At 38.6% G+C, this 20,639-nt stretch overlaps 1 protein-coding gene across 1 annotated transcript in view; it reads right to left on the bottom strand.

Annotated features, from left to right (window-relative positions):
* Positions 1-616: 616 nt before the first annotated feature.
* EML3 (EMAP like 3) overlaps positions 617-20,639 on the bottom strand; it is a 96,326-nt gene continuing 76,303 nt past the window's right edge. Inside the window, exons 10-23 of the mRNA XM_063438006.1 lie at positions 20,521-20,622; positions 18,810-18,905; positions 17,975-18,109; positions 17,545-17,683; positions 10,751-10,902; positions 10,518-10,643; positions 9,152-9,283; positions 7,846-7,913; positions 7,553-7,641; positions 7,219-7,412; positions 6,877-6,964; positions 3,817-3,915; positions 2,427-2,557; positions 617-2,151 (exon numbers count right to left, since the gene is read on the bottom strand). Of these exons, the coding sequence (XP_063294076.1) occupies positions 1,963-2,151; positions 2,427-2,557; positions 3,817-3,915; positions 6,877-6,964; positions 7,219-7,412; positions 7,553-7,641; positions 7,846-7,913; positions 9,152-9,283; positions 10,518-10,643; positions 10,751-10,902; positions 17,545-17,683; positions 17,975-18,109; positions 18,810-18,905; positions 20,521-20,622 (1,740 nt within the window). The 3' untranslated portion in view covers positions 617-1,962. The remainder of the gene's footprint in view (positions 2,152-2,426; positions 2,558-3,816; positions 3,916-6,876; positions 6,965-7,218; positions 7,413-7,552; positions 7,642-7,845; positions 7,914-9,151; positions 9,284-10,517; positions 10,644-10,750; positions 10,903-17,544; positions 17,684-17,974; positions 18,110-18,809; positions 18,906-20,520; positions 20,623-20,639) is intronic.

Genomic DNA, 20,639 nt, shown 5'->3' with positions numbered 1-20,639 from the left:
GGGAGAGCATAAAGGGAAGGAGATTTGAAGATAAGCACACTGTTCTCCCTTCAGTAAGCATACCTCTTAAGTCAGTCTATATATCTGGGAATTGTCTGTTAGCCAGGATACATGTTTTTCATATTGGTGGCTGAGTCTCTGTCATGCATGTCAGTCCTGTGTATGTCAGGTTACTACTCTGATAGCGTGTCTAGGTCACCACTTACATGAGAAGCTGTCGCACATCGTGAGATGTCATCACATATTTTGTATTACGATATATGCAAGAGACATGGGTATGAATCTATTACCAACCTTTTTTTATGTAAGCTAAACATGTATTGTATTTAGATGTATGTCCTACAGCACTGCAGAATATGTCAACACTTTATCAGTATTAATAATGTATCATGGTATAATAACAAAGGGTATTAGACAGTACTCTTGTGCCAGGGGGTATTTCCCTGCTACTGGAGTTTGTGAGTACACAATTAAAGTTTTAATGTATGCATTGTGTATGGTATGATTACTGCAACATTCAACCTGCAAGTTTATACAGCTGCTCTATCATTAGAAATGTTCTTCATGCCATCACACAGCACCTTAATAAATGCCTGTGATATATATATATATATATATATATATATATATATATATAATAAGTGATTACACATCTCTCCCATGTCCACCACATATGTAACAAAGTTTGAGAAGCCTCACATAAATGAAAGTGGAGTCACAATGCCACCATCATTCTACAGGACCTGCATTGGTCCTACTGGCATGGACTGTATCTCCACTGGTTGGACTTCTTCACAGATGTCTAGGGCAAATTAGATTTTTTGAATCTCTTTACTCAGCTCTACAGTTTTAAGTTTACAATTCTTCATAAAATTTAAAAAACATTCATTATACTTATCAGATCAGGTATTCTATAATATCCTCATATTTGTCCTATTCTCCTCTACTTCCTTTCTGTGTTATGAAGCCTTTTGCTAAACATAATTCAAAATAACATTGCATTTGTATGACATTCTTAATGGGTATTTTTTTTTCTATTCTGAACATATATATTAATATATATTAATCTAGAATGCAGATTTTTAAATGTTGATTCAATGTTTGTTGATGTGATGAGCATCTTTTAATTCTTTATGGACGTTCACTTGTTCACAGCTAACAGAAACTGATCATCTTTCCTGAACTCTGTAATGTGATACTTGTCAGAAGTTAGCTGGGCAAAATCATACTACATTCAATCAAAACATAGTTAGATGTGTTTGTCAAAATACATTCTACTCTATGTCATTTAACATGCTTGCTTTCTGTCTCTATGATATAAGGAGTTGCACATCGCTGGGAGCATGATCTGAAGCAAAGGCTATTATTAAAAATGATGTATCTATTCTAGGGAAATGTCACTGATTGATCTGTAATTGGTCTTTATAGCGTATCGGTACTATATGCATGGCTCTAAGTTAGCAGATATTGGCTCTCAATATGCTAGTATGGAGTTCAGGGCTCTGTATTAGGTTGTGTGGTTTCTAGTTAGCTAGTATGGCTCTGTATAGATAAACAGTGTTACGACACATGCCTCTGTATTAGAAAATGTGGCTCTCAGTTAGCAAATATGGCTCTATATTGTGTTACAGTGTTAGAAGACATATCTCTTTATGAGACAGTGTGGCTCCACGTTAGCTTGTTTGGCTCTGTAAGGAACAGCTGGTAGAAGACCTGTTTCTTGAATTGGATACGTAGCTCTAAATTAGCGTTTATAGCTCTATAGTAGCGTGAGGAAACATGTCTCTGTATTAGAGGGTCAGACTTTATTGCTGCGGTGTCTTTGCCAAGTTCTTCCTCTTTTTGTTCTCACGTACCACTGTCAGAAGGCATTGTGGTGATTAGAGACATGGCTCAGTGTTTTCTGAGGCTCAAGGTGGAATTACATGTCTCTGTTTGGAGGTGTTTCTCTTTGATTGAAAATTAAGGAGCAGCTTCCAGTGATGAAGAGGATGACATTGACTGGCTGCGTGGCAAGTTGCTTCCTCCAACCACCCTCCACTGAAAAATGCTGGCATCCTTCCCACCCAGTGATACAAGGTGCCTGTCATCATATGAAAAGCGGACGTTGGTCACATGACTTCCGTGACCAGCGTACACATGGCTGGGTGCCTGTTGAAGAGACATTATTTTCATAAAAGTAAGACAATAACTTCACACCAATTCCATGTGATGTGTAACCCTGTGCTACTTGCGCCATGATGGTGCGGATTGTTAATTACATGATGTTATTTGCTACATCATATTTTGACATATTTTTATAGAATAGTGAGTTTCCTAAACTATGTTAGACAAGGCAGATCTGGATTGGAAATTATTATCCCTGTAGATAAAACTCAAGAAACAGCAAATAAATTCCTATAGCCCTTGCACCATTCCCTTGTTACCTTTGGCTTATTGCATGGATAGCGGAAGAGATGAACTTTACAAAAATCATCAGCCACGGAGATTAATGTCATCCCACGCGAACGTGCAAGTGCATTAATATCTGTCCCATCTGACCCCTCTGGCCAGACCCCTGTAAACGTAAAGACACAAATAAACAGATGCACATGTGTAAAAGTGTTACTTGCAGGCATTTTATAATGTATTCATTCCACTAAGCACTGCTGCATATATCCTTATTCGTCAAACAGCAAAGGAAAGTATAATTAAAACCTGTCACCTCTGGCAACACACATAGATAACATGTATGTATCTGTAATGATTTGACCATGTAGGTCTATGTCTAGCCTTCACAAGGCCAGTTTATAGTGAGTCTACCTGCATCTAACACTCGGAACAACAGTTGGGATAAAGGAGACAAACCATTATGTATGAGAGTAGAACAGATTTCTTGAAAAGGCTAATTGGTTATCTGTGGTTTTTATAATAGACCCTCTGCCCCTGCCCCATGCAGCTTCTTTTATAACAGTGGTTCCCAACCCAGTTCTGAAGTACCCCCCACCAGTCCAGGATTTAGGGATTACCCTGTTGTGTCTAAAGTGACTTTTTTTTTTCTTTTGCTTTCTAAAAAAACCTTCGACACAACAGGGTAATCCTTAAATCCTGGATTCTTAGGGGGTACTTGAGGACTGGGTTGGGAACCATGTTTTATAGGACTATAATTGTAATTATGTGGAAGGTTATCAGAAACATCAGCTTGTCACCACATCCTTTATCTTGCTATTGATATCAGGTTAAGGGCCCTAATTTGCTTTCTACCAAACTTCATTTTAACAAATGTCTCTGGCTTAATCTCACTACATTTGTCTTTTAATTGGTAATATACTTTAAGCAGTATGCTATTTGATAATGTATGTTTTACTTGTCTTCACTTTTTTCTTCTGAAAAGTTATCTGCATTCTCTAGACATGAATACACTTTGTTCTCTAGCAGATATTTAGAACACTTGCAAAATTGTTTCGGATCTCTCTTCTTTCAGTGATGATATCTGTAGTCAGCCAACCCTACCAAACATTACAATCTTGATGTTATACAAGATGACAATATTAAGAGTTGCAGAACGAAATTTTAAAGAATTGATAGAGGAAGTGTGAAGTTCTATACCACAATTTTTTGTTGACTCAGCACTTGAAGAGTGGCCTGGGTGGTTGACAAGGGTGGTTACTAAATCCTATTTCCCATGACGGCTATGTCCTTAGTTCTCTGTCTCTCTGCTCCATCTTTACATGTGGACCCCAGAATATGGATGCTGGCATGGGATAGGTGTAAAATTCTTGGGTAAGAAATGCCCAGGTAGTGATGTCAGCTACATATATACGTGGACTCACTCACCAAACACATGATATCCCAATACACATGTATATGTGGCCCATTCACGGTCTCTGCTCTCAAATCTATTCCTGAGAAGTTTGCAGCCACTTGCAATATCCCCTGTAAAGTGATAAAAAAATAAATTTTAAATACTCTTTAAGAATAATTTTGTCAAATTATCTCAGATTTTAGCAAAATTGTCAAACTGATTAGTAGCTGCTAGTCTTTTTTACCAATCTTGAATGAATAAAAGAGTTGACTCTGCCTTGAACAGAACCTGCAACCCCGAGGTTTGAACACATAATAAGCTTGGTGTATTAACTAACCAAGGCCTCAATATAATATTGCTGGATAGGCTTTCCAAATGATTTAAAGCAATTCAGACCCAAGCACCAAAGCTTGACTTGGGTCTCCAAGGACCTCTTAAACTGGACCAGGCTGCAGTGATTAAAGGCTCAGGAGACCTGCTCTCCTGTAATGCAGAGACTATACCTTTCCCCCCACGCATTAGAAGAGTCTAATTTTAGGGGATATAATGATCTTTATTGCACAGCAACAGTTATTTATATACAGCAATTATATATATAAAATGCAATGTACAGTACAATTGTCACTTCCCAGTCACTCTGCTTGGGGACTCAATTACATTATCAGTCATCTAAAACAATAGGCTCCCTGCTGTGTCCTCAGAGTCCTAGAGGCACAGCACACAAAATGTCTGCCAGAATCCCCTTTTTCTGGACCATACACAATATTTAAGCCTGTCCAACTGGTGCCCTGATCTGAGAATGCATGTCTAGGTCAGGGCTATTCTCAGAACCAGCGAGGAGTTCCAGGTGTGTGGCAGTATAGTCCTGATCTCACAAAAGTAGTTCCCAGACCTCTGGGGAAGGGAGCACCCTGAAGCCCCAGGTGTCTTCCAATGCCTCCCAGACCTCCCCTCCAATTAGCGCTCTTTGGAGGCCGGGGAAACAAGCAGTACCCCCATAAAGATTCACTGGATCTCTGCACAGTCCCGATCTGAGGAACAGTTTCAGAGTGTTTAAGGGTGTCTCCCGGTCTGGTGCTCGATATGCAAAACAAATTCAGGCGATGCCCTCAGGTCCTCAAGTCCAGTTGAGAAACACAGGTAGCATTCCCTCGCCACAGTGACAATTAGCACTTTTAGGGGCTCTTGGGACCAGGTCCATAGTCTGTGTGATAGAGGCTGGCCTTCAAGCCTCTCCAAAAGTCAGTGGCACAGAGTTTCCATTACAGAGAAAGATAGCAGTTTCTCTAAAACTGTAATGATTAAGTGATCTGGGTGCCTATAGTGTCCCTTTAATATTCTTGGCTAAACTTTTTCAATGATTTAATATATATATATATATATGTATATATGTATATTTGTGTGTCAAAAACAGATACAATTTGTATCTTGTAATACCTTTTTTATTGGACTAACAGATTTTTTTAATGACAAGCTTCCGGAAGATCCTCCCTTTTTCAAGTCTGAATCATTTCTGAGCAAGACGACACATAGAATTCAAAGTTAAATTGTGATACAGAGGACAGGAGTGCAAAGAAGACACAGGTTTGATAAAAAATAGACAACATTCTTGCAGAGGGTCGTAAATATCTTTCTGAAGATCAGAGTGAGGGGGGAAAGGGCGAAAAAAACCAAGCAGACAGTGCAAAAGATAGTACACTTTATAGATACACACACACACACAAATATATATTTGTATATGCAAACACATGAATACATATACAAATACATACACAAACACATATACATACACATATATATACATGCACATGAACTCATATACACAAATATAAATGCACAGTCACATATATAAGCATACATGCATAAGAGCATGGGAAAGCATAGGTCTACACATAGTACTTTGTATATTGATAGAATAAATATATTGGAATGCGTTTTAAAGTGTTTATACATATGACTGAATAGTAAGATAATGTGGGGAAGTGTTCATGTAAAGTGTTGGTAGTGGGACAAGAAACCCAAATCAATATTTAGTCCTCTATTCTTGCTGTTAAAATGTATGACCCTCTGCAAGAATGGTGTCTATTTTCTATCAAACCTGTCTAATCTGCACTCATGTCGCTTTAACCCCTGTATCACAACTCAACTTTGAATTCTATGTGTCGTCTTGCTCAGAAATGCTTCAGACTTGAGAAAGGGAGGTTCTCCCGTAAGCTTGTCATTAAAAAATTCCGTTAGTCCAAAAAAAAGGTGTGACAAGATACAAATTTGTATCTGTTTTTTACATCTACATCACTGGACTAATACGGCTACAATCTCTACTTGAACATTATATATAGATAGTCATTCAAATTCCTTGCACTCCAGGCTCAAATATATCCTTGCCGGGTGCTTAAAGCCCAGGGCTAAATATCCAATAGGTACAAATTGATATAGGCTAGCACTCACTGTCTTGTAGTTAAAAGTTTTCTTCCTTTATTAAAAAAATCATTAAAATATGCAGATCGACGTTTCAGTCCCGGTCTGGGACTTTCCTCAGGATCATAAACCCTGATCCTGAGGAAAGTACCGGACCGGGACTGAAACGTTGATCTGCATACTTTATTAAATTTTCAATAAAGGTATGAAAACTTTTAACTACAAGACCATAGAGAGATGATCCTGATGAAAGTTCTTGGAGAGGACTGAAACGTTGATCCTGAATTTAAAATGACACAATAAAAGTTAATTTTTACTTGGAAGACCGTGAGTGCAGCCATCTACTTTCTACTGTTTATTTTGGAGCCCTGGTAGTGCACCGGGCCAAGAACATTTTTTGCAGCTTGAGTGCAAGGTACTGTAGTCTTTATATATATATATATATATATATATATATATATATATGATATATTTTTTGATATTTGAATATGTCAAGAAAATTATTTAAAACGTTTATCCAAAACTTAAATTATTCGGAAAGCTTATCTAACAATAATAGATCGAGACCTAAAGCATGTAAACCAATGCATGTTAACATTGCCTGTTACATACAATGAGTGTTCTTTTCTTCATCTAAAAATCAAGAACTAAAGTTAAATAAAAATATTACTTACAATACAGTATCTCATAGTCACCAGAATTTGACATGATATGTTTTCCATCTTTTGACCAGTCCAAATGTGTGATAAAACTGGAATGACCCTAGGATTGGAGGATAGAAAAAGTCGCAATGAGAGAGGAAAATAAATCTGTGTAGTTGGATTGTTACATTGATTTGAGAACACAAGAAATTAAATGATAGTGGCAAAGTACGTGAAGGTGGGGGAAAAGAGGAGAAGAAAAACAATGCGTACGTTGAAATTACATTACTAAAGGTGGACAAAACTGTGCAAAAATGGTTGAGACAGCATGTGCTGGAAAGCAGCTACTAAAATGCCAAATGGAGACTAACTCACCACACACTTTCCATATCGTGTATATCGGAATGTGCCGCCTTCGTCTGACTTGGAATTGTCCACCTCCTCTCTGAGAATGTCCTCTTCTATGGTGATATCTTGAAAGCCCTCTTTCTCGACCCGACGATCTCTCTGTCCTGTGCTGTATATATAGATGACGTTATCATGGGATCCAATGGCCAGGTAATTTCCATCTGTGAAAGGAATTGGAAGAGGAGAAAGGAAAGGGAGGGACAGGAGACAATATATTATGACATTGAAGAGGCAGATGGGACAGTGGTGAAATTGTAAGGAAGGGTGAACTCTGCTCACATGCATACACTCTGCCACTCACCAGGGGAGTATCTAACCACAGAAAGCTGCTCGTTTCCATCAGAGTGCACAGAGAGAGTACTGTGAGACAGCATGTCCAGTACTAACCATCTGCAAAAGGAGGATCAAACTGTGAATAAGACATGTAACTGGAGGAGTAAGAAAGAGTAGAGAAAAAGCATGAACTGATGGAAGAAAGGGAGTGAACAAGGAATCAGAGAGAAGGGCATTATGGCCAAACTGAGTGAGAATATGCAGATGGGTTGTGTCATGTCCCTTCTTCTGCTGTATATTTTTTATTCACCCTGTCCTTACCTTCCAGCGCTTAGTCCCACACAAGCCTCTCTTCCATTGGGATGGAAATCAGCACACAGGCCATGATCCTGTAATAAAGGTAAGCGGTCACTTTCCATGCCCCTGTTTATTAGTAAGATTAGCCATGTTACATTGTAACTGCACTTTCGATGGAATTAATTGTACACCAATCTGCATTATTTTGCATCCAATGTCATTTCACAGTGTGCATCTTATGGAGGATTATTTATCGAACAGTTAGATGTTAATTAACTTCAAAATTTTAGGACAAAATGCCAGAAATAGAAAAAATTTACAAAATAAATTCAGTTAAAAAAAAAAACAACCACACAAGTAGTGAAGGACCAGAGAGATTAATAGGAAATAAAATCAAAATGACAAAACTATTTCATCAGGGTATTTCAACTTGATAGGTGAACATCACTTCCCACGATTTTTAATGTTTAGAACTTCTTCTCGGCTTTCCGTCAGTCATTCTTACAAGCTCTGTCCTTTGTAGCTAGCAGACAGCATAGAGAACGTCTGCAGCGAAGAGGAGAAATTAAACAATGTTTCTGTTCTCTCCTCTTCATTTGCATTGTTTGCCATGGCTGTGACTGGACTAAACTAGATTTTGATGCGATTTGCTAACTATTTCATATACATGAAAAAAAATACAAGTTATAGGTGAATTACATTTTTTTTAAAATAGTGTAATCTCCAGATAAGTGGCAGTTCCCCTTTAACACATAGGTATTCACATGTTTGTCTCCATGTCACTTACAGCCAGGATTAACTGGAACAACATTTAGCTCCAACAGACTTGTGACTCATGGAACTGTGAAAGTACAATGATGACCACAGTATGAGGAAACAACTTCTCTAAAGTTGCAGTACAAGACTTAGATGGCAATCAGGTATATAGTGTTATGTATGTAATATACATCTTATGAATTTTACTAAGATTTCCACCTTTCCCCTGGGGGTCAGCTATGTCCCATTGTATTTAGTTTTCAACTTGGCCACTTTGCAAGATAGCTGTAAACCAACAACACACCTGTTTATTAAAATAAATATGTATTAACACAGGGGTACCCAAAAGGTAGAGCCCCTTATGTTGTAAAACTACAGCTTCCATAATGCTTTGTCATTCTGTAAGCATGCAAAGCATCATAGGAGTTGTAGTTCTACAATATCTGGGGCATTCCTGTATTAAAGTATGTTTCACATCAGTGCATACCCTTGTCAGATTCACATGTCCCACCATTGGTATGCACACCAAGCTCCCTGTTTGTGACTAAAAGCTAGGTGACTGTGTGTGTCTCACCTCCAGTACACAACTCCAACTCAGTGCGTGTTCATTGCCGTTCCAGACACACAACTGTTTATCATGTCCACAAGTTAGAAAGATGTTCTGTGAAGGGTGTGTGGCCAGTCCCCACAACTCATCTGTATGTCCCTGTAAACAACATTTACATACAATATTAACATTGAGGTATTGTCATCTTGCACTCAGACTGTTCAAACCAGGGTTTTTATTTTCACATTTTGATGTTGTGTCATGGCTCAGGAACATTATTTGAACTGTGAATTTCTAGCAATATACTAAAGTGAAAATTGTTTGGATTTCACAGTGAATTTCACATGTAAGGCCAAATCAGCTAAACTGGAAACAAAGATGACTTGGATAAATATTACGAGAAAACAAGGGGCTGGTTGCACTCACCTAAATATGCATAAATAGGGTGCTGCTTGGAGCCAATAAGTACAATAAAAATGAAAATCCAGTGCACTCCACTAATCCAGTTGCTCTTTAGTGGATAAGTGAGTGCGCTGTACCTTGTACTGCAGAGAACTCGAGATGGAATTTTTTCCCCAAGTAAGTAGCTCATTTAGTTGCTATTTAGTGCGCTGAATTTTCATTTTTTTATTGGATAAATATCACAGCATGGATAATCTAGCCTTAAAAAAACACTATAGGGTCAGGAGCACAAACATGTATATCTAACCCTATAGTGTTAAAACCTAAATCCTTTTCTGGTGGCAGTCTGGTTCAAGAAAAGAACAATGCAAACATTTATAGGTTCGCGCAAATCTGATCCTCCATGACCATGATGTGTGACGGCTCGGAAATTAGAATTTCGGCCAACCACCACATTGGCTAAATTGCAGTTTGGTCCAAAAATAAATATAGTATTCATTATGGATTGCAAATGGGCAGTCTGGACTTAAGGAAGGTTCGGGTTGCAGTAGTCAAGATAGGAGATAATCAGATCATGGAGTTAGAAATGGGCACACATGAACTATGTTTCTAAAATGAAAGTGAAAGGAATGACTGGATGTGGGATGTGATGAAAGATCAGAGTCACAGAGGTGGCCAAGGTAGCAAATTCCAAAGGTGATTATCAGGGTGTTTTGGTGAATTTAATTTCATACCATACTTTGTCCTTCTGTTTAAGGTACAAATGTTCCATGAGTCTGTTCTTAAATTAACACTCAGCTCACCTCATTCAAGTGGTGGCAATAAGCACTTGGCTATTTTGGAAAATATCTTCCATTATGTCTTCAGACAGCCAGCCAGTATGTCATCAATGATTTATACTATGACAGAAAGCCTGGCCTTTTTATTGAGTTTATGACACATGCTCTCTGTACTTTAATTAACGACAAAGATGAAGCAGATCAATTCCAACCTGTATAACGGGTATGAATCCATTATCCATTGAACCTTTGAACATAGCGTTCTTTGTTGTGCCAATTAACAATTCCCCACCAATGCCCTCTGCGATGGATCGAACTGCACCAAAGTGCTCAGGGATCTGTAATGGAAGGTAACTGTTAATTATGAGAAAGTGGGAGCTGTGCCGTGACATGCCATAAGAATGGCTCCACACTCTGCAGGGTTTCTGTGCTGCTGCTTCCTCACCTCACATTCCTTTATCTGGGTCAAAGTTTCACTCCACATCACCAGTCTCTTATCCTTTCCACCTGCACTAAGCACGAAGCCATCGCGAAGAGCAGTGAGCGAGGTCACGCTACCATCATGAGCGCGCGTGTGGCGTACAATCTGATAGGTGTCTGGCCAGAGAGCAAGAAATAAAAATAGTGTGAATATTACATTACAGTGATAAATATGTGTAAAGAAATGCATGCACAGACAGTATACGAAAATAAAAATATGAGAATAATTTTTTTATTTATTTCAGCATTCTTTCATGTTCATGTAATAATGTCTAATTTTCTTTGCCCATTACCTTATAATCCTATTATCTGATTTCTATTTCCCATAAATCATGCTATTAAAACCTTAATTACCTTACGTTAGGTATGTTGCAATTCAAGTGTCTTAGCTAAGTCTCGGTCACACCTATACTTTCCTCACACCATTGAGCAAAAATAAAATCTATAAACCTATCTCAATACCTAATATGAACATGTTTGGTTTTAAAATGTGTTTCAATATGAAATACATATAGGTTCCCTATTTCTCCTGCGTTGGTTCTCACAATCCGTTATGCCAGCATGAATTATAAACTGGCTTAAACTGCACTAAAAACTACAACTCAATTGCTTACAAAATTTCTCATACTTGAAAAAAAAAAAAAAAAAAAATTAAAAATAGATAAAAAAAAATTATTGTATCAATATTTGTATTAGGTGATAACCCTCATTTTTAATATTTGTTATTTTTTTAATTTTTACTAAATTATGAGTAAGGCGGTAATCCCCTTTTTTAGTCATACTTTTTAAGACTGATTATTTTTACATTTTATGGTGATTTTCCAAGTTTGATTTTTTATAATATGAATATGGAATCATTTTTTCCATATAGGTTTTTGAAGGGATTTTTGGTGTGTTTCTCTTTTTTGTTTCTCATTCAGGTGATTATTCCCCCATGAGGGAGGATTTACTGATGAAGTGGATTTGCTCCATGAAACGTGTTGGGCTATTGTGGACAATTAACCTTGGCAACCTGGAAGGCATGTGGAACGCACACGAGACGGAGCTACTGATTGAGATCCAGTAAGATACAGCGTGGGCAACAATTTACTACATATCTATTTGTGTGTTGGACTATTCCATTTAATGTATGTCTCCAATATCGATACAGTTTCTTGTATCTATAGTATCCATAATTTGTTTTGGACTCTAGTAGGCTAATTTATTTGTTTATTTATTTTGATTACTTTTTTATATTTTTGTTTTTCGAACTCTGGACTCCATGCATGGTGTCTCTTACTATTGATTTCCTTTGACACTTTTCGTAGACATTCTCCTAATTGTATTTTATTGGATCTGGCATTTTATTTCCTAACTGTTTAATAATTTATACTGTGCCCTGTCATTTTTAAATGATACAATTTATCATAATTTTCTCTGTCAGACAAAAATGTTTTGCTTCATGTCTCTTATTTCAGGTCATTACGAACAGGATTATCTACTAAAGTGAGACTTCAAAGTGAATTCATACAGAATTTCACATTTAAAAGGCTACTCAGTGAGATGGTCTGGGCACAGTCACCCTGTCCTCTTAACCCTGCAATGTAAACATTGCTGTTTTTGAGAAACTGCAATGTTTTACATTGGAAAATTATTTCCACCTCTAGTGGTTGTCAGTATGACAGCAACAAGGATATTTACTAAATTCAGAATTCAAAGTCCATTTCAAATTTAAGGGAAAATAGCTGAACAAGAAAAAGCATCTAAGTCAACTATGCTTCCAGTTCAGCTACTCTGGCCTTAAATTCGAAATTCACTTTAAATTCTCACTTTGGTGAATAACCCCGTGAGTCAGCAATGTTTTTAGTTTGGCTACCTTTGCCTTAATGGAACACACATATGTGTTCCTAATGTTATAGTGTCCCTGTCACTGCTCTTATTGACTAGCCTGTTTGCTATAAAATGAAAAAAATAAAAGCTTTACTTACCTTTTTCCAGCACCAAGGCTCCCTTGGCACTGCTTACTTCTCTGCAACCTGCAACGTCACCGATGTCCAATCCAACACTCCTCAGAGGAGCATTAGGAACTTTGCACATTCAAACTTATCTGTAGGAAAGCATTGAATCCATGCTTTCCTACATGGCTTAGGCATTACGTGACCATGTTTTACTTGGTCAGTGCAGTGGAAGCACCTCTTGTAAAGATACTTTTTCCAATTCACCTATTTTTACCTTAAAGGGACACCTAAGTCACCAGAACAACCACATCGTATTGTAGTTGTTCTGGTGAGTAGTCAGTGCCTTTAGGTTTTTTAATGTAAACTCTGTCTTTTCAGAGAATAGGCAGTGTTTAAATTACAGCCTAAGAACACCTCCAGTGGCCACTCTTTAGACAGTCACTAGACATGCTTCCTGGGTCTGTGCTGTACAATGTGTTTAGCCTCACCACCTTGGCTGAGATCATGAGAATTGACAATCTTAGCCAATCCAATGCTTTTCTATGGGAAAGCATTGTAACTGGCTGAGATCATCATGTCAGCCAAGGAGGTGGATCAGGGGAGGGGCCAGTGCCGGCGGACCCGCACTGTGCTGGAAATAAGGTAGGTTTTCTTTATACTGAAGGGGAACAACCTTAACATATATAACTACATAACTATAAGGGCAAGGTTAATTTATAAATGTGACAAATTCTATTGAAATCTGCACTTTTTCTAACATGAAAAGAGATGGCACACATTTCCCACCTGAACTACTTCAGCGAACGGAATTGCTTTAGGTGTTTGGTGTGTCCCTTTAATAATATGAACATATTTGAGACCAGAAATGAGACACCTATATAAATCTCCCCTATAGACACTTGGTTACAGAATATTTCTCTGTTCCCCAATCTCATATTTCCAAGCAACTGATTTCACAAAGGAGTTTGGGGTCTGAGGTTACAATTTTTTTTTCCTGATGGTTTTCTCAATATCATTTGTTTTGAAGAAACAAAGAATTCAGTTTTTTAGATAGCACACTTAAGAAGGACTTATGACCTTTCTTTTTATTACCTTAATGTATTATTTAATGACAGTTCACGGGGGTTTCACTGGCCTCTATAAAAAGTTCCACTACAAATTGAACACCCGTAGGGGATTATGCACTTGCACAATCATATCCTGTTGCATTATACACTTGTAGGAGTGTTTCATTTAAAAATAGAACGTGACTGAAAAATACAATTGTTCTAAAAAAGCATTAACTCCAATCTCACTTTATATTTTTTACATGCAATAATGTGCCCTCGGAAAGACCTCTTAAAATCAATGTCAATTCCACTAACAGCCTACCATTAAACAAATATAAAGTCCTGATGTGTCCAGGGAGCTGGTTCTGGGGAAGATTAGTTATACCTCCCCCATATTGTTTCCTATCTCTCCACTTACTCGTCTTAAAAATGTGTGTTTTATTTATTTCTCCTTTATTTTTAAATAAATAGAAATAATGCAATCCTCATGAAGAAACAACAAACTCCTCATAATCTTGAATATCCTATAAGAACACAGTAATCTTGAATATCCTATAAGAACACATGTATGTTGTATATTTTATGGACAACCAGAATAGCAATGTATGGCATAGAATGTGGGGTTATTAATATAATGCATGCAAAAATTACAGAATAAACAATTTGATAAATATCTGGATGGCATTACGGAAGTAACAATTCAATGGGAATCTCAATAGGAACTTTGCGTATTAAATATATGGTGTGGGGGGCGGAGCCGACACCCGAACCGTCTGGTCGCACTCACCGTGAGCTCCACAAGCTTACAGCATAAAAACTGCAAAATCTGACTAAATTTAACTTCTACTCACCTAAATAAGCCCTGCTCACCGTGTCCAACTGGCAGAGATGGGCAGAAAAAACAAAAAACAGAAACCTGAGCAGCCCAGACCCGGCATGAGCATCGGGGATCTGTGGCGGCGCGCACATGGCGCCCAGGAGCACGATGTGGCCTCGTACACCGACTACTTCGAGGAGTCAGATGAACAACCATCGGACCCTGAGGAACCATGCTCACCCACTAAGCAGACGCCACCGCAGCCCAAACAGCAGCCGGACTCAACCCCGATAACAAAAGCAGTGATACAAGAACTGCTGGCGGAACTCCGTCGAAATATTCAGACGGACGTAGCGGACATAAGAAGGGACATACAGGGCCTGACAGGCCGCACGGTCTCCCTGGAGCAGGACACCAGCAACCACTCACAGCAAATAACCGGGCTGCAACAAGAAATTAAATCACTGCGACTCCAGCACATGGCCTTGGACCTAAAAATGGCGGCAATGGAGGACGCACGCCGCGCTCAAAATGTTAAAATAAGGGGCATAGCAGACTCCATACTGGATGCAGAACTACCACATTACATAAGGCGCCTGATGACCGCACTGCTTCCACCGAGGCAGGCCAAAGGACTGTGCCTAGATGGAATTTTCAGAATCCCCAAACCGGCAACGGCCCCGGCAACAGCTCCAAGGGACCTAGTTGTTAGGTTCCAGAAACGGCAAGATAAAATGGCTGTCCTGACCGCCATTAAGGACAACGCACCAGATGCTTTCGAGGGCATGGCCCTCACTTTTTATGCGGATCTATCCAGGGGAACAATGGCCTGGCGAGCATCCCTTAAGCCTTTCACCTCACTGCTACGCACGCATAACATCATCTACCGGTGGCGCCCGACCCACAAGCTTCAGGTGACACACGGAACAACTATCATCTCGATAACAGACCTGCAGGAAGCGACGACGCACCTTTCAACACTGGGCCTTCAAGCAGACCTGACGCAGCAACCCCGCTCAGCTTCCCACCCCCACCAATGGAACCCAGCAACCTCAGGGACATTTGTTCCAAGGGGATCCAACCACGCGACGAAGACGACGGCCCCGACCTGACTACTCCCTGCAGACCAGCAGTACCACGCCAACCACCCCAACGGCAACCCTGGGGGTGACGAGGGACTGTTCATAGTTAGCCGATTTTAATTTGTTGATTACCTGTTTTGTTTGCACCTTTCCACTGAGGCTCCCACACGCCCATAGGGACACCCCCACTGCCACATAGCATTCAGCCACACATAGCCCTACCGTACCCACGACCTTCCAAGAGGCCAGGATAATGGCCCTCACTTAACACCATCACCTACCGATACTGATTCCCATGGCCGAACCCCAACGGGAAAGGTGGGGGACATGTTGAAAACTCCCCGTGGCTAAGGCAGTTCGCCTCCCCCCACTAGCACAGCTTACACCAGGCTATACAAAAGAGTACTGGGCAATTGCCCACTGCTCTCCAAACATTCATCTCACACATTACCAACCTATTGTTCAGACACCTAGTCTTTCATACACCCATGGCTCACTTTGTCAGCGGCACACAAAAGAGACACTACCCTGCTCCCCCAAGCATTCGCACAGATTGTTAAAGTTCGCCGTAATTTCGCTGAGTGATATATGCCTGTTTTTTTCTACATATATATGTTTAAATTTGTTTGTTGTATGTGTACCTCCCTTGCTGATCTCTTGATCTTCCTATCTGGGAACGAGGGTACCAATTGATCAACCGGTCAGCAATGACTGTCACTCATGTCGATTTGCCTATTAACTGTTATACCGCATTGTTGAATATAGATGGTAACCGCACTCTAGACTCATATAGGCGCGTAACACTGTCACACATAGCAGTGCAGCACAGCCAAGGTGTACATAGCCTGACCAGCACGCTTACAGCACAAAAACTGAGACAGACCAACAGGAATTTAGTCATTGACCACATATATTTAATTTTAGTGTATGCAACGATTCCTCTACTCTTTACTTTTATACAAAAATTGTGCAGAACCCTCCATATGCTGACCAACTGTTAACAAATGCTTACGTATATGCTTGTCAAAGCTGTTGGGGCATGACAAGCCCACCTGTTATTTTTTACATGCACGCAAAAATAAAGAATTTAAAAAAAAAAATTACAAAAAAAAATATATATATGGTGTAATACAGTACAGGGTTGATTTGTTTCTTACTGATATTTCAAACATACTTCATCTGCTGACTAGGATCAGATAATTGTAGGTCATTTCAATATCTGGGTGCTGATAGTAGATTTTTGTAGACCTATCATTGGTAATTTAGTTTGCTAATAGTTACCTTTTAAATACTAAGATAGATGGGTACAAGCTCAATGTGACCTTATAAACCACCTGCAAGCCTTCTTTCAGGTTACTTATGGATATATATATATATTTAAATCTGATTCAATCTGTGGGTTAGTTTGACCACAAATATATGCAAAACTTTTGTAGACAGTAGTGATTTATTTCTCCAGTGGTCTTTGTCCACCTCATGGTAATTAGCTTGCAACAAGATCAACATCAGAGGAGAAAAGCAGATGCCATGAAGTAGCCAAACCCTAACTGCTATAGTAAAACTGACTAAAAAAAATACAAAGTTTGGGGTCCTTGGAATTCTCAATGAGACAGATGTCAGGCTTAAACCATTTGTATACATGTTAGATATGCACCAAGGACCAAAATAGTCTGCTAACACCTAACTTTTTTTTCATATCAAACAGACTTCGGCTGTCTGGACAAATCTTGTTTGAATTGTCCAGTATTACCTGCCTGAAAACAACAATATGTTGGGATTATTTATCTTTATGTTTATAACTTAAATCTAATTGAAGAATTTTGAGTAAATATCTTTAGTAACCGATGGATTTCTGTGTATATTTTTTATCTTACCCTTTGCCCCTCTTCCCAAGGTCCTGGTATCTGCTGCACTTCTTCCCCAGGTCAATATCTGACCCTCTGAATCTCCAGTCAAGACATCCCCAGTTCGATCAAACAGCAGACATTGCACATAACGTGGCTTTTTGTACTTCTACAGGGCCATGAACAGAAATGTTAAATCAATAGAGACATTATACTGCACAAACCAATGCCACACGCCACAGATGAAATATTTACAGTGATATTCAAACTTTTGAGTATTCAAGGTCATACATGGCATATACGTATTGGTACATGTAAATGTATGTTGCCTGAAGGTATACCTGCATATATCATGAAATTATACAATAAGAGGGTAGCATAGAGACCAAGACATGGAGATCAGTGCCTAAAACAGATTAAACTGAAAAAAGAAGAGCAAAGATTGGTGAAGTTATCTTACCCCAAAAATACCCTGCTTCTTGGTAAGAGAAACTCCACTCCAGGTCCAAAAGTGCACATGAGACTTGCCAACAGTGACAATGTTGCCGCTATCCACTGGGTTAAAGGCCACACACAATACCGGCTCATTAGTGCACTGTCAGGAAAGAAAGATTCTGCTGTTCAACTGCTCCATGAATATAGATATTGTCCATGAATGCTTCATAAACAATGTCAAATAAAAAAAAGAAACTACTGCACGGGATTAACGTCTTACTAGAAATTGTTGCAATTCTTCAATAGAAGAAGGTTACGATCACTCTCTCAACACAGCATGAATCATATAAATAAATATTTTTTTCCCATGATCAGAATGTCCAACATGACATGGTTGATTCAATCCCAATGTCCTTATGTTGTTGGGCATTAAATTCCATTCAGTATAGATTAAAACGCTAATGTATTTTATTCCTTCACTGCATAAAGTCATGCACAACTTTTGTCAAAACATATCTAGTGCTTCCTTTAAACAGAAGAGCATTAACAGCATCCATTACTGCCGCAGAACACAATTCCAGCATAAAACGGCATTTTCTATGAACAGCACAGTGGAATTGATATGGTACTATAACCACTGGTTAAATTAACTTTGGAATAGTATAAAGAGAGAGCTTTGTCGCTTTAGGTTACTCAATCTTGGGTTACTTTAAACTTGGGGCTAACACAATACACAATGGGTTTGGGTATAAAACCTTTCTACATTGTTCTGTGGAGCAGCATAAAACCAGCCATCCCTAGCAGTATAGTGAGATTTGTACCTCTCACTGAATCTAGAGTAATATTAAGGAAGAATTTACCTTGGTCTCTGCAATCTTGTTCCCCTTTACTGTGTCCCATACAGACAGCACGTGCTCATTAGAATCATCAACTACACATAGGTATGAGCCAGAATCCTGGGATCAGAGATAAAGGTGTGGAAAAAGAGTCCATGAGGGGAATAAGGGGTCATTGTTTTTAGAACGGTGAAAGATAAGAAAAGTGCTATCTGATATACAGAGATAATTTCAAAAGCAGGCTTGTACTAGCATAGCACATTATATTTTATTTAATTTATTGAATATGCAATGAGTTGCGGTTCACATTCAATCAAATAGCAAAATTACTGCTAAGTAACATTTTAAAGCATATTAAAAATCAGCTGTTAATGTTCTACAATTCACTGTATATTAAACCATGCCTCGAGAAAATCTCAGTCAGTTGCTTTGCAATAAGGAAGAAGTGTATTGCAGGTTTTTTAAGTAACATTACCCTATCGTTCTCTTTAATTTTATCTTACCATAAATCTTTACAGTCAGTTGGCTGGGTATATTCACTCCGACACTTGACTTAGCAACCCTGTTGCCAGGGCAACTCTAAATGCTTACTAAATATTTTTATTAAGAGCTTAAGTTACCAGGAGACTTGAAAAAAATGAAAATAAATATCTGCTTCATTTAGGCTCTTTAACAATACTTTGTAATAATATGGGAAGCAGCAGGGGATATTTTAAGGAACTGTTTTATAAAACCAAAAAATACATTGTATTTTCATTGCAATGGGTATACAGAGCAATACATAACAAAATACTAAAAAGCAAATTGAAGTGTATGGAAAGTTATAAACTTGAGCTGTAATTTATTATTTTTGTTTTATTCTGTGGATGAAACTATTTATCAAGACAAAACAGGGATTTTTTATAGTAAATGCAAGTTTACCTAGCAAATCTAGCACGTTGCCCCAGAAGTGCATTATTAAAGTGTCTCTATCACCATCTGGGGTCTTTGCATAATTTGACATTGGTTGTCTGGTTGCCGCAGAGTGGAGGGGAAGGTGAATTACACTTACCTGAACCTGTCCTTTGCCACTTCCTCCACGCTCTTTGCCACTTCCTTCAGCTCCTGGCGCATCAGCTGTCAGAAGCCAATATCAGGGTAGTACACTTGCGCATGCACAAGAATACAACAATGAGGTCTATGAACACTGAGGGATACTCCACAGACAGTCTTTTTCCCTTCAGTCACTTGTGACTGCTGGGGGCTTGAAAAAAATTTAGCTCTGCCTTTTTTGTCAAGTGTCCCTAACTTGTCTTAATATAACTTTTGACTGGATTGGAGTATTAGTGGAATTCCAACACAGTCAATGTGATTCGTTAAAAAATATTTTACATTTATGAAAAAGTCATTTGTGGGGTGACAGTTCCGCTTTCATATGGTTTTGCGTATAGGTGCTGATATATCCACTGCTCAACTAATGACATGGGTCATTTTCATGCACATGGAGACCATGCGTTTGAGATACTATCATCTTGTCAGTTACATCTTTATATCAGAGGCATCCATTATTAGATAGCAAGAGAAGCCAAAAATGCTGGGGAGGAGGACAGGGGATATTGGAAGAAAAGATCACAATCACTAGGAATGTTATGCATATTATTATACTTATGAAACATAAAATTATAGATGTTTTAAAAAAGAAATATGATTAATGAATATAAATCAGCAGTTCTCATTTTAATATGGAAAGACTTACCACAGTGGAGAAGGTGAGACATCCTACTCCTCTTTCAAAAAAGCCAAAACCAATCTGATGTAATGCAAGAAGAGTGCAGGAGTCCCATATATATACCATAGGCTGAAAAGTAGGAAAAC

This window comes from Pelobates fuscus, chromosome 12, assembly GCF_036172605.1.
Source record: "Pelobates fuscus isolate aPelFus1 chromosome 12, aPelFus1.pri, whole genome shotgun sequence".
In the NCBI taxonomy this organism is placed as follows: domain Eukaryota; kingdom Metazoa; phylum Chordata; class Amphibia; order Anura; family Pelobatidae; genus Pelobates; species Pelobates fuscus.
Note: the sequence above shows the minus strand (reverse complement) of the source record. Positions and strands in the feature narration are given on the sequence as shown.